An 18,466-nucleotide genomic window follows, 5' to 3' on the forward strand; every position below is an offset into this window, starting at 1 on the left:
CCATACAGAAATGTTTTAGTCACCACTAGGAAAATAGCAACAAGGAGCTGCTGTCCTGAGCCAACACCTTCTGGAAACTGGGTTGAGCTGAAGACAGCTGGTGCTGCAAAGCCAGTTCAGCATCTGGCTGCCTTTCTCTTCCGGGATCTGTCACATTCCTTGAAACTGTGGACGAACTGAACCTGCCAAGCCCAGGGGAGGCCTGCATGGTGGCCTTGCAGACTCAGGGACCCAGAGTAACCACACAGGATGGCCTGAAATGAAACCTTTCTAACTGAAAGCAGTTCACAGTGAACAGTCAATGTCCTAGAGAGGTATTTTTCTCCAAACAAAGGTCAATGCTTACTTTACTCAAGCCTGTCTGTTGTCTTTCTGCATCTCCAATAACGTACTTGATAACATGTCTTTGAAATGTGAGGGTCATCCTCTTTTCTTGTCTCCATCAGGTCAGACATCCCACCAGAGCAGGAACCAACAAACCCCTCATTGTTCTTGTTATCTTGTGAGTCATTAACTGTTAACTGTCTTGTTCCTGCCCGTGTAAAAGAAGTTTCAACATGTACATTTTTATTTTTTATCCAATCCCAGAGATCTCCCCCGCTTTGCTTTCTCCCCCTCCCTAATGTATCACCAATCAATTTCAGGGAATCCCCTTTCGTCTTCGCCTTTGCCTTTGACTTTAATGTATAACGTAAGTGGTGAAACCACCATTTTCCGGAGCATTTTTTCAATCTGTTGAGACTTTTTTTCCTGGCAATTGTTGATAGTTTGGCTCAAATAATCTCATAAAAAAAATCTTACAGGTTTGGAAATTTCTTATGTTGACAAACTCAAAATTAAATAAATGAGTGGCTTCAAATGGCAACTGTTCCTTTCACTGCTTCATGATCTACATCGGGATGATCACTGGGCAGAGCCACCAGAATGATGTTGAGACAGTCTTGACAGTGCTTCTAGCCTTGTGCAGAGGGCGTTTCAACAACTGCAACTTTTAAAGATATAAAACAGCTATGTCATCTTGGGACGGAAAAGTTCTCTGATCTCTTGAGCAATCTCTTCTACTCTTTCAGGATGAAAATGAGAGTGTGGTTCATTTGCCCTATTCTGTCATTTGAGTTTAGGTATTATTGCTATTTATTCAAGGTTATTCAGAGAATCTCCTAACCAAAACAAAAAGAAAAAATTACTTAATACACAGATGAAACTTGAAAAAAAAAAAGGCATGATTATAGAGGCAAAATACTGGAAATAGGCTACTACCTGTCTGTGCTACTCAGCATCAACCTCCTCAGGGAGGCTGTCCTGGCCAGCCTATTAGATGTCTGAAACCGACACCTGTCCCTTTCCTGCTTGTCTTTTTCCATGGCAGGTAACACTGACTACCCATTTATTCTCATTCTCTCTCTCTCCCTCTCTCTCCTCACATCTAGACTACAAACATGAAGGCTGGGGTTTAACTCTTTGTTCCTGAGGTAATTACCCATGCTTAGGAAACTGACCAGCATGTAACAGATGTTCAGCAATGCGTGCTGAAAGGATGCATTCTAGTCGCCGCTTCAGTTATGTGCCCCGGCTGCACAGAGTCACTGGAAGCTCCTTAAAGCATCGTGCATGTCGCGTGTGCTTCTTCTGCCCAGATTTCTCTTCTTTTCCTCCGCCTTTGCCTAACAGACTGTTAAGGCCCATTCCTTCAAGGCTCGGCTCAAATGTGTACTCTTCTTTGAAGCATTCCTCATTGCTTACTTCTACCCTCCCAGTTGAAATAACTGTTCCGTAGAAAGTACTTGACACTTAAGAAACATTTTAGTTGTTCATACAACTGCCCCTTTATAAGACATATCATCTCTACTCAAGGGGATATAGTCTATTTTATATGCCTAGTGCCTCATACCTTCTAGGTGTGCAATGAATGTTTGCCCTAAGAATGGATGAACGCATGAGTATATTAAGCAAATATGATGCTCTGCTAATGGTAAAGCAGATCATTAAGCATGGAGTGTTTTAATATGAATAATTCAGAGATACTGCTCTCAAGGTCACATGGCAGAGAGATAGACTTAAAACAATTAAATATAATCCATGTCAGAAGGTGATAAGGGCTATAATAGAAATAAAAACAAAGCTCAGCGGGGACACAGAGGAGAAGGCAATTAATTCTGACTGAAGAGAGATGGGTCTCAATGATTGAAAATGATGTTAGCTGGCAGGATGGACAGAAGTTGCTTTAGGCAGAGGGCAGACAAACATGCAGAAGTCTGGAGGTGCAAGAGAAGCGAGGAACACTGAGTACATGCAGACTCTACAGCATGCAGGGAAGTGGACAGGGAGAGCCAGAGTGTACAGCTTCCTTCAGTATCACACTCCAGGGTCTGACTTTCACTTCACGGCAATGGAGGATCCATCACCTATCCATTTCAGAGACAGGACTCTCTTACTGGATGTCTCAAAGATGGATGGGAAGGATGCATTAACTCACTTGTTTACTAAATGTGCATCGAACACCACACGGTACTCCAGACACCATGCTGGAAGGAGACAGTTCAGAGACGTATCCCTGCCCGTAAGGAGCGCTTGGTGTCTGGAAGGGAGACAGGGGCGGGAGCCTGTGACTGTGATAAAGAATGACACGGACAACAGCAGAGCCCGTGCCAGGCCAGCAGCTCTGAACATTCTATCCATAGAAGAGTTTTCTTTTCTAAAATATTGAAAAATAAAAACAAAATACGAGCTAAAGATGAAAACAATACATTGAAACGCTTTAGATTTTGTTAATAATACAGAAAACTTTTTGTTCTCATTAAAAATTAAAGGCTTTTTGGAGAGAAGAATGGGGTTGATATATTGTACTTTACTGTTTGTGTGATTTTAAGGTCTGGTCTTAAATGCAGTTTATTTTATACTTGTTTTCATGGCAACTGCAGCTGAAACAGAGCTCACACAAAAATGTAGGTCTGAACAGAAGCACAACGCTAGCTGCACTTCCTACTGCTCATCACAGATTTCATTTATGAGACGTATGAAGGTTTTATTATAGGCAGGCTTGGGAATTTCCATCTTTCCTTGTGTCCATCAATGATTTTGCAAACTAACTGGATAGTGCCACATTTTATATTTTAAACAAATGGATCACTGAAACTCTTCATCTATAACACATTAAAAAATATTTCAAATTGTTTTAGTGTGAAAACATGAGACATTTTAGGGATGTATACTCTGTTTCTACAATTCATGCATCTGAAACTAAATATGAAGGGTTTCTACACTTAGCACTCTGTGCTGCTCAGCAGACACCAGTGCTCAGCAGACACTCTACAAGTTGACTCAATTTTCACATTAACTACCTAGTGGAGTTAAGCGCACACCCCACAGATTAAGGGTTCATTCCCACAAAACTGCTCCCACTTCAGATGCCAACTGCAATTCCTGGACCTCTCATACTTCTGATGGACCAGCCATAGCTCAGGGGTTCCCATGACCCCCTTCTGGGTTCCACAATTTTCTGGAACAGCTTATAGAACTCAGAAAGGCACGTTGCTTAGTATTGCCAGTTAATTAGAAGGGCTACAACTCAGGAACAGCCCACTTTAAGAGCTGCACAGGGCAAGTTAAAGGGGAAGGGGGAATGGACAGAGCTTCCATGCCTCTGAGTGGGCCACGCTTCCAGCCTCTCAACGTGTTCACCAACCTGCAAGCTCTCCCAACTCCACTGTTTAGAATTTTTATTGAGGTACCATTAAGTAGATGTGACTGATCAAATCACTGGCCGTTGTTGATTGACTTAGTCTTCAGTGTGTCCCCTCTCTCCTTCCGGAAGAAGAGGTGAGGGAGGTGGGGCGGAGCTAAAAAACCTGCCCCCATTCTGAAGCTATCTCGGGCCCTAGAAACTCCTCAGTAGCATATAAAAAGGCACTCATCACTACAGAGATTCCAGAGGTCTGAGAACTGGAAATGAAAATCAAATATTATATCAAAAGATACTCCTAAAATTCAGGCAATGGCAAGGGTTTTAAAAGCTCTTGTGACAGAAATGGAGATAAAGGCCAAATATATTTTTTCATTATATTATATCATCACAGGGTGATATATTATTTTCAGCCACAATAACTTTTTTTTTACTAATTGAGAGGCAGGGAGGCAAAGAGACATAGACTCCCACATATGCCCTCAGCCACAATAACTTAATTATTAAAATGGTTATAAACATCTGATTTTATAAAACTCTCTCCAGATTTTTTTTTTTAAACGGGGACAGAGAGAGAGTCAGAGAGAGGGATAAATAGAGACAGACAGACAAAAACAGAGAGAGATGAGAAGCATCAATTATCAGTTTTTCGTTGTGACACCTTAGGTATTCATTGATTACTTTCTCATATGTGCCTTGACTGCAGGCCTTCAGCAGACCGGGTAACCCCTTGCTCGAGCCAGCGACCTTGGGTCCAAGCTGGTGAGCTTTTTTTTTTTTGCTCAAGCCAGATGAGCCCACACTCAAGATGGCGACCTCAGGGTCTTGAACCTGGGTCCTTCCACATCCCAGTCCGACACTCTATCCATTGTGCCACTGCCTGGTCAGGCCAGAGATTTTTTTTTGATTTTTTTTTATTTTTCTGAAGCTGCAAACGGGGAGAGACAGTCAGACAGACTCCCGCATGCTCCCGACAGGGATCCACCCGGCACGCCCACCAGGGGCGACGCTCTGCCCACCAGGGGGCGATGCTCTGCCCCTCCAGGGCGTCGCTCTGCCGCGACCAGAGCCACTCTAGCGCCTGGGGCAGAGGCCAAGGAGCCATCCCCAGCGCCTGGGCCATCTTTGCTCCAATGGAGCCTTGGCTGCGGGAGGGGAAGAGAGAGACAGAGAGGAAGGAGGGGGGCAGGGTGGAGAAGCAAATGGGTGCTTCTCCTATGTGCCCTGGCCGGGAATCGAACCCAGGTCCCCCGCACGCCAGGCCGACGCTCTACCGCTGAGCCAACCGGCCAGGGCCAGAGATTTTTTTTTAAAGGAATTAATTTCGCCATTACTGCTAAAGCATGACCTTCACCTTGAAGAATCAAATTTAAAAATTGTGTTTAATCTTTAAAATATATGTTATATAGCACCTCTCCAGCCACTATTTAATACATAGAGTGACCAACAAATTACAAACTCTTGACTTTGTAAAACAAATGTATAGGTTTGACAGGTCTTTTAAATGCAATGAGATTACAATTAAGACTATGCAGTTAAAAGATTTTCATGTTCAGCTCCTATCTCATTATAAAATGTTGCCATATGCCCTGACTGAATAGCTCGATTGGTTAGAGCAAGGCTAGAGCATCATCCAGAAGCACAGAGTTGCTGGTTCAATCCCTGACATACAGGAACAGATTAATGTTCCTGTCTATCTGTCTGTCTGTTTCTCTCTCTGCCTTCCTATCTTGCAAAAATCAATAAATTTAAAAAATGTTTCCATAATCTGGCTTTAATTTAGGGTCTTGTTTCCATGCTATATCAAACTGGAGACATCCTAGACAGCACTTTGTGAAAGACTACCTTCTACTTCTTTATAGCAATGCCTTGTTTTGAATCTTTACATATTAGTGACAGTACTCAAGTAATACAAAAGCAGAATTTTTAAGTCCTTGGTGGAAAATAACATTAATTATATACAACTGCCACTGAGAGTTGGCTTTAAAAAGCCACATTCAAAACATGTGTCTGTGTGTCTAACAGAAAAGAGATTGGAAGGCCTGCGGGACAACCCCTGCGCAATCCCATTTCCCTGAGCTGCAGGTTCAGCCCTGCTCAGTTCCTGACTCCCTATCCTGATCACAGAATGAGACACATTACTCATTGGTCACACTCAACAACGTTATAAATATCACACTTGGGGATTTATGCCAAGCCTCATATATTTCTGCCTTTTTTCCCTTCATTTCCTGATTATCAAACAATATTCCCACCAGTAGCAGCATCCTTAGAAACACTGTTCCCTGAGGGTGAGATGTTAGCTAGGCCTGGCACCCTCAGTGTTGGCTGGAGTCCTATTCCAAATTGTCATTAGTTCAAGTTCTCACCACCCTTCAGTCCCTGCAGTCTGTAATCATTTGTGGATCATCCTACATTGGGTCAACACATCCACTGAGTCTCCAGAACTGACCAATCTGCAACAATGCCATAATGCCTTGCTGTAAATCCCATGACAATTGTGAAGACAGTCACTGCTGCCAAACTTAACGTTTCGGAGTTCCAGTCCCCAACTAGTCTTCCCTTTACTTCTTATCACAAAGCCCTTTAAAAATTTCTTTACCATTTCCATTATAGCGTTGATATTTTTGTTCACTGAATGATTTGTTTATTGCCCACTTCTTCATTACCACTAGAAAGAAAAATTCACGATAGCGATGACCTTGTCTGTCTTGTTCATCACCAGTTTTCTCGAGGCCGGGACAGTGCCAGGGGCTGCACTCAATAGGAGGTCAGTAAAGGTGTGCTGCAGTAGATGCTGCTGCTGCCCACCCTGATCTCCGTACCACAAAACTCACCAGCCCCCAGCTACTGCAGTGCGGACTTCCGGAAGCTCACAGCTGCATCCTTCTCTAGAGAATTGCGCCCCTACCAATGGGGACTACCTCACCTAGAAATGCCAGGGAGGTTAGAGGCACCCCCTTACGACTTCCTAGGGGGCTGCCCTTAATCACTGACTCACTGAAATGGGGGCAAAAAGGCTATTGCTCTTGCTTCCAGGCGGGATGAGTAGTGCCATCAGGCTCCAGAGCTCTCTGTGAAGAGGCTGAGGTCAGGCTTCAACTAAAGCCACCTCTTCTCCATAGGCTTTTCCCAGCCCAGTCACTTCCCTGTAAGTTTCACCTAAAAGCTCTCCCTTTAAAGTCACTTACACTAACATTTCCAGCTCTGGCTCTGCTTCTAGAGTATCCAACCTAGATATCTGTTAACTATGTGAATGAATAAATGCAGTTAAATGTAGAAATAATTCTTAGATTTTTCAGCAATGCTCTTAATTCTTCTTGCGCCAGACATTAAAGGTGTATCTCAGTTAATGGAAATTACTTAATGGAACTGTGAACTGGGCAATCCCATTAAGACACAAGTCGAGCCTAACCAGTCGGTGGCGCAGTGGATAGAGAGTTGGACTGGGAAACAGAGAGCCCAGGTTCGAAACCCCAAGGTCACCAGCTTGAGCGCGGGCTCATCTGGTTTGAGCAAAGCTCACCAGCTTGAACCCAAGGTTGCTGGCTTGAGCAAGGGGTCACACTCGGTCTGCTGTAGCCCCTCGGTCAAGGCACATATGAGAAAGCAATCAATGAACAACTAAGGTACCGCAATGAAGAATTCATGCTTCTCATCTCTCTCCCTTCCTGTCTGTCTGTCCTTCTCTCTCTATCTCTCTGTCTCTGTCACACACAAATAAAGACACGAGTTATGCATGTGAGCACCTATGCCATCTGTTTCTGTTCACATTGTCGCTGTTGCTGACACCAGAAGAATCTGGAGACAGCATTATCTATATCACTTATAAGGAACAGAACTTTATAAAGCTCAACAAAAGAAATTTATTTTAGATTTTAATAAATAAAAGGATTGTTGGGAAGTATATAGCACTGGCTCAAGATACTTCTTCACTCTGTCCTCTTACCTAAGGAATGTGTAAGGGCCGTGTTGCTGCCTCCGACTAGACAGGGCCAGAGGGGGAGCAGGATTAAGGGGCTGACACATGATGTGAAGCATGTGAGCATAACCTGACATAGAGATCACTGTAAGATGAATTTTAATTTTATTTTCATTACAACTAAGGACTAACACTTTTTTTAATCCCTCTCCCCATAGGAATATCACTGATTTTATAGTTGCAGTGTGAAATAATGATTTTCTTAACAAAAATTTGCTTTACAAGTTTAAATAACCCCAAAGGACTAAAAGGCTATAAACTAAATTGATATAGTGACTAAAAAAAGGGAAGAAGATTGGAGGTAGTAGGTAAAGGGAACTTAAGCCACCATTACATGTAGTGTTTTATTTCCGCAAAAGGAGAAGTAGAATCAAATATGAAACAATATTAACAGTTGTTAAATCTGAGTAATACATTTGGGTAAGTGTTATATATTTTTATTTACTTTTATGAATTTTTGAAGTTTTTCTCAGCTAAAAAAATATATAACATGAAAGTAATGTAGTTCTTCTCTAATGGCAAGGGGTATAACAAACCTGAGATAAAATACATGTTGCATCAGGGTTCTCTAGTTTGGTTAACTTGTGGTTTAGGAAATAAAAGTGGAAAAGAATTGCATAGCATCCTCCTTGTCTCCAGTCTTCTCCTCCAAAACAGCCTAGAGCATGGTGCATGCTGCCAGCCCAGTGTCAGGAGTCTGGTGCAGGTCTGACTCACCACCTCTCCCCCACACCTGCCTGGTGGGTGCCCTAGAAAAACGAGGCAGTGCCCGCTGGGAGGAGCACACGCGAAAGAGCACACGAGGCACTCCGGTTTATGCTTTTATGTGTGAATGACCTGGGTGACAGAGCAGAACGTAGAGCTATTAAATTTACTGAGAGCACACATCAGGAGATGTGTGATTCAGAGCCAAAGTAAGGTTGATCATCTGGAGATGTGGTTGAGAAACCAGAAAGTGAAATTTATTAAGGCTATCACTACTGAAAAATGAAGAAATAGGGACTAATTAGTCAAAGGGAAGACCCTGGGGTCAAGCTGGGCAAGGATTAGAAATATAATGCTAGAATTAAAAAAAATCAAGCTATTATACATAGATTGAAATGTAAAATGTAAGAATTTGTTGATCAACAGCCTTACCACATGGCTAGTCCTTAAATGAAGTGCTGATTACAGAACAATCATCACTAAAATCTCCTCTAAGGTCAGGACCGAGACAAGGATGCGTGTTTGCACTACTGTTATTCAATATAGTACTGGAGGTCCTGGCCAGAGCAATGAGGCAGGAGAAAGAAATAAAAGGCATCCAAATTGGGAATGCAGAAATAAATTTTTTTGCAGATGACATGATTTGTTATAAAGAAAACCCTAAAGACTCTAGCAAAAATAATAAAGGAACTTAAAATGAATTTGGAGATTATCAAGAGAAGAGTCAAAAATTATTACAAACCTGAAACTTTACCTGGAAAAGTTAGAGGTGCTAGCATCATTCATTTAGTAAAACGGAGGCCGTGGAAGGCAGTCTTAGAGGGAACACTCCTGTCTAACATTGATAAGATGTTTCTAAATAGCCTTTCCAAATTCCTATCGGGGGAGATGAGACGGAAGGCGCAGCCCAGGGGTGCTACACAGCAGCTGGCACGGCCCCAGTTCTCCAGTGCTCTCATCAGCGCTAGGAATGTCTTGATGGTTCAAAAATAATTATTTTCATGAAAGTCAGAAAAGCTTTTAGTTTCTCTATTTTCCACCAATATAGCTATTTGTCCTCTGGGGCTTTGTGAATTTCAAATTTGATACTGTCACATTCAGTTTTCTTCAGCCTGAGGAACGATTTGTATGTTGAATTATGTTGTGCTTTTTAAAGCATGTCATCATTCACTCCAGGATTTTTGAGCCAATGAAGGTCAATGTTATAGTTTTAAACCTCATTTTATCTCATTTGATTAAAGAATAAGCATGTAAAATATGAAAAGGGAAAAGCAAATAACTACCCACAATGTAATATTGAAACCATCTCAGGAGTTAGAGTACTTACATAATGCAGTCACAGGTCATACATAGGTAGATAAGGGACCTTACTCAATTCTATAACAACCATCATCAATGCCTCATAGGGGAGCATGAGCTAGAAGGTCCAGATGGAATAGCCCATATCGAGTCATTTCAACAAATACATACTGGGAATCCACTCTGCATTGGGAACCACAAAAAGTACCTGCCTCACCCTCTATGTAGTTACAAAGGCTTCTAAAATTAATTAACCAGTTAAACCTATTTCAAATATGTCTTTTCTTTCCTTCCTCATTGCCAATATATTTGTTCAGCCCTTAAAATTTTATCTGATTACTGCAATCACCTCCTAGGGGCCCCTGTGATTCAAGTCTGATCTAACTCTGAACTGCCCACAGACTATGGTCATAATGATCTTTCTTGCTTTAATTCCATCACACTGCATTCAGGATTCAATGCAACATCAGCAGGGCTTATGAAGTCCGTATAGGGCCCACATCTTCCTCTTGCATCTACACATACGCGTCCCATGCCACAGCAAGCTGACTCATTTCCTGGTATTTAGATAGCCTGGTTTCAGTAAGCATAAAGCCCTTTCTCTGTTCTAGGCTTGGAAAACTCCTACTTACCCTTAAGACTCAGTTGAAGCGCCACCAGGCACCTTCTACCACAACACACACATACACAGCAGTGTCCACAGAACCTGAACATGCCTCTTTCATAACCGATACACAACACTGTATTGTACATGTTCGTGTATTCTCACACCCTGGGGGGCAAGCAAGCATCTCTAGGTCAAGATCAATACCCTCACCTATACAATATCAGTGCCTAAAACAGCCACTGGCAATCAACTGGAATCTAATAAATAAATATGAATTAGATGAATGAATTAATATATGACAAATAAACCAGACTTCTGCCCTCAAAAAGTTCCCTCTTTAGTTGGGGAGGCACAACTAGAGAAAGGGGAAGGGATGGAAATAGGATATGAAATGAACTACATGCAAATCAGAATGAGACAAGAAAGTGGGATATGTGACAAGAAACTAGTATTTATTTGTTTGCCTAAAAATTGGGGTGTCTAAAATGTGCCAGACACAGCCGGTCCTTTGTACACATTCTCTCATTTACTTTTCACAACTATTCTGCTAGGTATAATTTCAATTTGGCAGGAAAGAAAATTTGATGTTTAAAATTCATGTTCTTTCTATCACAATGGTACAAATTCAGTCCTATGGTGTTTCAGAGGAGGAAACAGTTAAATCCAGAATAACAAGGTTCCATATAGAAGTAAACTAAATCTTAAAGAATCAGGGGAGAAACAGAGTGCATTTCAGGTGGAAAAGTAAAGACAGGCATGGATATGAGTTCAAAGCTTGTTAGTAGGACAGAGAATGGTCGAGTCTGGAACAGGTGGAGCACACAGGAGGAAAATCCTACTGGAGGAGAAAGCTGGGACTGACTGGGGCACCTGGGAACTCTGCGCTTACAATGGACACCACTATCAGAAAAATGACCAAGAGCGGAGATCATGCCAGTGACTGAGCCTGTGGCCTCATCTTCATATACGAGGGGTACTAAATGGAAAAAAAAACAACTAATACCATAAGTATTTCAAAACCCTAAGAAAATTCCGATTTTAACACAGAAGTATACTTTTACCCAAGAAGGAATATAGCTCCAGAAGTTGATATATCAAGTGTCCTCTTAATGTCAAATTAACAAAATTATGGAAAAACAAGTAAATAGATGCACTTCACAAATGTGAGCCACGTATTCTCTTCTGTCAGAAATATATAACATTACAAGTAATTATATCCATTAATCTTTTAAATTACCTAAATCATACTCTTAGGATGACATCTTAATTTTAACTAAAGACATAAATTGTCCAGTTTAATTATTTTATGAGATCTGATGATTATAAGATGGCCATTCATGTATGTTTGATGATGGTTTTACTTATTATGATTCTGTTTTAAATGGCTCATAACTAATTTTGTTGGAATGACTTCCATAAACTAAATTGAGTGTGGCTGATTATTTTAGATGGTAACATCACAAATCCATTAAAGAAATCTAAAATAAACAAAGTAACGACTTTAAGTAGGTCACCCATAGATCAAAGAAGTCTAAAAATTTTTTTCAACTGTTATTTTTATGTCTTTAAAAATATATCTCTTTCTTAAAGCAATTTTACGAGCTTAAATTTTATGGCAAATATAGCCTTAATGGTGTATATAATAAAGTAAAAACTTGTCACACTAAATCTAATGGAAATGTCAGTCTAATTAATAAAAATTCTTTAATATGACATATTTTAAACAGAAATGGAGCCTTTTACTTCCAACTTTACAAAATAAGTATCAAATATCACCAGAGATACCTAGAGTCCCTGTTAAAGTGAATAGACTTTTTTTTGTAATACTATCATCAATCAATAATATAGTGATGTATGCAAAAACAAAAATAAAAGCTATAGTCTTGAAATTTTTATTACATTTTGAGTTTAGAAAGGCTTTCGTAGAGAACATATCTCTTTATGTAGCCAACGTCAGAATTACTACAAATATAAATAAACAGCATGTAATTCTTTATCATTTGTTATTTTACAACAAAAGGTTAGTATAAAAGACATTCTAGATAGGAAGTAGGCATCTTTAATCTAAACCAGGGGTAATCAAACTTTTTATACCTACTGTCCACTTTTGTATCTCTGTTAGTAGTAAAATTTTCTAACCGCTCTCCGGTTCCACAGTAATAATGGTGATTTATAAAGTAGGGAAGTAACTTTACTTTATAAAATTTATAAAGCAGAGTTACAGCAGGTTAAAACATATAATAATAATTACTTACCAAGTACTTTATGTCAAATTTTCGCTAAGTTTGGCAGAATAAATCTTTATAAAACAACTTACTATAGTTAAATCTATCTTTTTATTTATACTTTGGTTGCTCTGCTACCACCCACCATGAAAGCTGGAACGCCCACTAGTGGGCGGTAGGGACCAGGCTGACTACCTCTGATCTAAACGTTTTAAAGCACCTTTACTAGGCCCTTCTTTTTGCCTACTCAAATATACTAGCATACAGAGCTAAAGGAGATATTAGAAGGGTCCTTGTTCTATTCCTCTTAGAGATGAAAACAAATGAACTACCCAGCCAAGGCTGCACTTAGTTTTTCACCATTAAATATAAGCTAACTGTAGGTTTTTCATAGATACTTCTTATCAGGTTGAAGAAATTCAAAGTCTAAATGCTTGAACATATTCATGGTAATATATTATAGTCCCTGTATGCTAATTCCATTATCTACTATTTTAAGGTCTATTTTTTCTTTTTTTTTTCTGAAGCTAGAAATGGGGAGAGACAGTCAGACAGACTCCCGCATGCGCCCGACCGGGATCCACCCGGCACGCCCACCAGGGGCGATGCTCTGCCCACCAGGAGGCGATGCTCTGCCCCTCCGGGGCGTCGCTCTGCCGCGACCAGAGCCACTCTAGCGTCTGGGGCGGAGGCCAAGGAGCCATCCCCAGCGCCTGGGCCATCTTTGCGCCAATGGAGCCTTGGCTGCGGGAGGGGAAGAGAGAGACAGAGAGGAAGGAGGGGGGTGGGGGTGGAGAAGCAAATGGGCGCTTCTCCTATGTGCCCTGGCCGGGAATTGAACCCGGGTCCCCCGCACGCCAGGCCGACGCTCTACCGCTGAGCCAACCGGCCAGGGCCTTAAGGTCTATTTCTATTAACCAATTTTCATGCTTCTATGTATATCTAGTAATTTCCCACTGAATGCTAGATATTATGAATACTATATTGTTGAGTGTCTGGATTTTATAGTCTTCCTTCACTCAATGTTAAGTTTGTTCAGCTAAGCAATTAATTTTGTATGAGAAAAACTTATACAAAAGTCATTTTATATGAGAAAAACTAAATAATGTTAAATAGAAAGCATCATTATTTTTTCAAGGCTTAATTTTAAATTTTGTAGGGGTGGGTGTAGAGCAGTTTTTCTAGGGATAGACGGGTCCTATTTCTAAAGCATAGACTGTATAGGGTATCTTCTGAATACCGGATTGTTTAGGGCAGGCTCCCAACCACGTGGGAGCTCTGGTGGTTCAGCTCGTAGCCATCCTTGGCAGTTGTTCTTTCCTTAGTGTCTATGGTTCTTGACCAGAGTTTGTATTCACTGCAGTAGGTTTAATCTGGTACCAGTTAACTCTTCACAGTCAGAGGTATAAATCCCAACAGGGAAGTGTGGGCCATCCTTCTCTTCTCCTTTGGCCCACTAACTCTGCCTTCTTTTATCCTACAATTTTCTTTCAAGAACACATCTTTATTTAGTAAAAGGACCCAAACCAGAAAACAATTTTTGTAATTCAATCCAATGTTCTTTCCACTACACAATACTTTTTATCTCCTGGGATTAAAACAATAACAATTTAATCTAGTTTTAAATTGCTTATTACTTGGTATATTCCTTTATTTCTCTCTCTCTCCTTTTTTCCCTCCCTCCTCTCTTAACTTCCTCTTCCTCCAGCCCCAGCCCTCCCTCTCAACTTGCTTATATTTTATTTTTAAAATATTTGAAATAGATTCACTGATAAATCTAAAAACAATCCATGTCTAGAAAATCTATTTAATTAAAAACTATTTCTGCCTGACCAGGCGGTGGCGCAGTGGATAGAGAGTCGGACTGGGATGCAGACGACCCAGGTTCGAGACCCCGAGGTCACCAGCTTGAGCGTAGGCTCATCTCGTTTGAGCAAAAAAAAAAAAAAGCTCACCAGCTTGGACCCAAGGTCGCTGGCTCGAGCAAGGGGTTACTCGGTCTGCTGAAGGCCCACGGTCAAGGCACATATGAGAAAGCAGTCAATGAACAACTAAGGTGTCACAATGAAAAACTGATGATTGATGCTTCTCATCTCTCTCTGTTCCTGTCTGTCTGTCCTTATCTATCCCTCTCTCTGACTCTCTCTCTGTCCCTGTAAAAAAAAAAAAAACCCAAAAAACCCCCCAACTATTCCTGAACCAGCATCTGACCACACAAATTTAGATAATCCACAAAGTATTTTCAAGGAAGGCAAAGAAACTAATAACTTACTTCTTCCATACTTTTCAGTTCCTTTTCTCATACCTAAGATTCATTGTTTATGGTTTCTCCTTGTGAACTAATTTAGCTTCCTATTAGAGTGGGGTTAGCCCCTACATATTTTTCTTCCAATTTAAGAGTATTTATGTTGATGAAATCTGCTCCTAGAATATAATGTTCATCATTCTCTGTCCACAAAAGATCCATTAATTCATGTTTGTAAAGTATTAGTCACTTTAAAAATAAACTTTGCAGGATTTTACCTTTTAAGGAGAGGAGAGATAAGAACAGGAGGAACAGAAATGAAACTGGTTTATAAAATAGAGATTTAAAAAGTATTTTTAAACTGTACTGAGATAAAAATAAACGATTAAACCAGATCTTAAGAGGCTGTGGGTCTTTTCCTCTTACCTGTGCAGCTGGATATATTCTCGGGGTCTATTGAGTAGGTGAAGGAATCTGTCAACAATCTTGTTTTTTCCTACTCCCTGTAATTACAAAGAAAGAGATTTTTGTCTGGAGGTAAAACAAACCAGAAGAATATTTTTTTTACCAAAACCTATTTCCTCAAAATTGTACTGCTTTAATAAGAACCAAACTAGCAAACATATACAGTACAACTTATACAACATAAGGTTTTTTTAAAATTTACTTCTAAAAACACTAGTTCTAAGCTCTTCTTATTTAAAAAAATATATAAAGAAGTTTAGCTTTCTACATATTTCTTTTCTTTCCTACAATTTTAAACTGGAAGTATCAACATTACTGCAGAATATTAACTATTTCAGATTGGAAGACTGTCACCAAAGGTGATCAAGTGTAAAAACAATGATTTTTATTTCTAATCAGTCTTTAAAAGTATAGTTTTTGGTTGTAGGAAAACTTAATACTGTATTTGTTCTGTCTTAATCAAACACTCTACTTTTCGTTTTATCCCATGGTCTAGCCCTTTAAAATATTGAAAATCTAAAATTATAACCAGGCTTTAGTAGTAAGTCTCAAATATATGGGTTTGTCCTACCACTCATTTCTTTACCACTCACTAAAGCAGAAAGTTGCTGTCCTTTTGTAAAAAGACAATATATTAAAAATGGAATCCACTCTCATGCTTTATCCCCATTTTAAGTGTTAAGGGGGTCAAAAAAAAAGGTGATGGAAGAAGATTTGATTCCCTTGAGAATGTGTCCCTCACAATTCTCAAAGGGAGGCAAAAAATATATACTCGGAGCACAGAAGACAAGCCACCAGTGTAAATAAACAACTGTTAAGTCTTATGATGCAGGTTCTAATAGCTTTAGTATCTCTCTCTTCTCTTTGGTCAAATAAATATACCACAAGGCAGACACAAGGAAGATTAAGTGGACTGGAATGGTTGCCAACTACATAAGAAATAAGATAGAGATATGAAGCATGCACAGACAGAAGCAAGCAATTAAGATTAGTTGGACATCACTGAATCAGGGAGAGAGAGACACAATGAAATCAATGTTTAAAGAAGGTCACTGTGGTCCCTGGCCAGTCAGCTCAGTGGTAGAGTGACGGCTGGTTGTGTGGATGTCCCAGGTTTGATTCCCGGTCAGGACACACAGAAGCAACCATCTGCTTCTCTACCCCTTCTCCTCCCCCTTCTCTCTCTCTTTCTTCTTCTCCTGCACCATGACTCTATTGACTTGAGCACATCGGCCTAGGCTCTGAGGATGGCTCCATGGAGCCTCCCCCTCAGGTGCTATTAGTTTGGTTGTGAGCATAGCCCCTGACGGTCACTGGGTGGATCCCAGCTGAGGCGCATGCAGGAGTCTGCCTCTCTATCTCCACTCCTCTCACTTGGAAAGAAGAAAAAAAGAAAGTCAATGTGGTAATAATATGCAAAATATACTGACAAGAGGAGAGACTGGTATCTAGGAGACCAATTACTTATTCATTCAACTTATAAACAAATAGTTTTTGAGTGCTGGCATGTGTCAGCAGGGGCAAGGCTTCTGCTCTTGTGGAGCTTCTACTCCGGAAGTGTGGAGACAGACTGACAGAAGATTAGAAAGAGTAGGTAGAAAGGTAGCAAGACATATGTATTTAGACAACTAACTAACTAATAAAAAACTGTCCCATAGTGAGGGGACACTAGTGAGGTGGTGATTTAGGATGATTTAGAAGTGAAACTCTTGCCTTTGCTGCCAGGAGCCAGTGCTATGAGAGTACAGGAGGGGCGCTCCAAGAGCGGCTGCCCAAGCTGGTAAGAAACGAGGCTGGAACAACAGGCAGAATCAGCTCCGGCAAAGTCTCCGAAACCTAATCTAAAGAGTTTGGATTGTTTCCTAAAAGCACCAAGAAGTCACAAAGGTGGAGAAGCAGCAGGCTCAGATTTTCATTTTGGAAAATCACTCTGGTAGAAAGGTCTGACAGAGAGCAAGGATGAAAGCAAAGGCAGCAGTGCGGAAATGCCTTAAAAATTCCAGGCAGGAGATACTGGTGGCTTAAACAAAGGAGCAGAGACTGACAGATCTAAGGGACATCTAGGGAAATGAACTAGCAGAACTTGGTGATGGGCTGGATGCAGGGGTGAGGAGATGGAGAAGTCAAAGTTTCATTCTTAGGCAACAGGGTGGAAGATGGTACCATTTACTGACATATGAAATAAGGAAGAAAAGTGGATTTGCTGGGTGGGGGAGCGAAGTCTAGTTGGAAAATAAAAAGGCAATTGAATTTGGGCACGTTTAATTCGAAACGCTTGCTTCCCACATCACCTCTCACTTTCCTATTCATTGCACTACTCCCGGGCGGCCTGCCGTCTTGCTCAGACTCGGAGAAGGTCCTGTTTGGTCTCCTGCCCCCAAACTCACGACAGGCCAGCCCACAATTTGTCATGTTATTTTTTAAAACAGAGATCTCCTCAGGTCATTTCTGACTTCAGTTTTAAAGCATAACCTAGGAAGGAATTTCTGTAAATGTCTATTTTTTTTTTTTTTTTACAGAGACAGAGAGAGCGTCAGAGAGAGGAACAGATAGGGACAGACAGACAGGAACAGAGAGAGATGAGAAGCATCAATCATCAGTTTTTCGTTGTGACATCTTAGTTGTTCATTGTTTGCTTTCTCATATGTGCCTTGACCGCAGGCCTTCAGCAGACTAACCCCTTGCTCAAGCCAGCAACCTTGGGTTCAAGCTGGTGAGCTCTGCTCAAACCAGATGAGTCCGCGCTCAAGTTGACGACCTCAGGGTCTCAAACCTGGGTCCCCCACATCCCAGTCTGATGCTCTGGTCAGGCTGTAATGTCTTGAGCAAAATAAAAGTTATAGCAATTTGCTTTTTCAAATCATAGTTTTTACCTAAAACCAAAAACTCTCAGGATTACTTTAATTGAATACATACATAAATAGTATCAAATCTTCCCATTGTAAAAGTTATATGTACTCATTTTTCTTTCTGGGAAATTTAGAACACAAAACACTTCCCAATGTGCAACTGCTACAATAAATCTGCTACCATTCTTATTTTGTTGCTGTGAATATTCATCTATACTTACTAGTCATTATTCTGTATATACAATCTGTATCCTTTAATAAAAATTAACATCAGTTTTTACATCATTAACTCTTATTGAAGATACTATCTAGTGAGTGAAAATTTAAGGGGGAGAGGAAATCTGTAGAATGAAAGATCCTATAAGCTAGAAACTGTCTTAAGAAAATGACACCCATCAATTACTGTT

At 40.5% G+C, this 18,466-nt stretch overlaps 1 protein-coding gene across 2 annotated transcripts in view; it reads right to left on the reverse strand.

The window, feature by feature from the left end:
• The window catches only part of VWA8 (von Willebrand factor A domain containing 8), a 376,366-nt gene that overhangs the window by 187,073 nt on the left and 170,827 nt on the right, over positions 1-18,466 (reverse strand). For both annotated transcript variants that reach the window (XM_066380832.1, XM_066380831.1), the window contains exon 21: positions 15,172-15,248. In XM_066380832.1, the coding sequence (XP_066236929.1) occupies positions 15,172-15,248 (77 nt within the window). The remainder of the gene's footprint in view (positions 1-15,171; positions 15,249-18,466) is intronic.

This window comes from Saccopteryx leptura, chromosome 4 (genome assembly GCF_036850995.1).
Source record: "Saccopteryx leptura isolate mSacLep1 chromosome 4, mSacLep1_pri_phased_curated, whole genome shotgun sequence".
In the NCBI taxonomy this organism is placed as follows: Eukaryota; Metazoa; Chordata; class Mammalia; order Chiroptera; family Emballonuridae; genus Saccopteryx; species Saccopteryx leptura.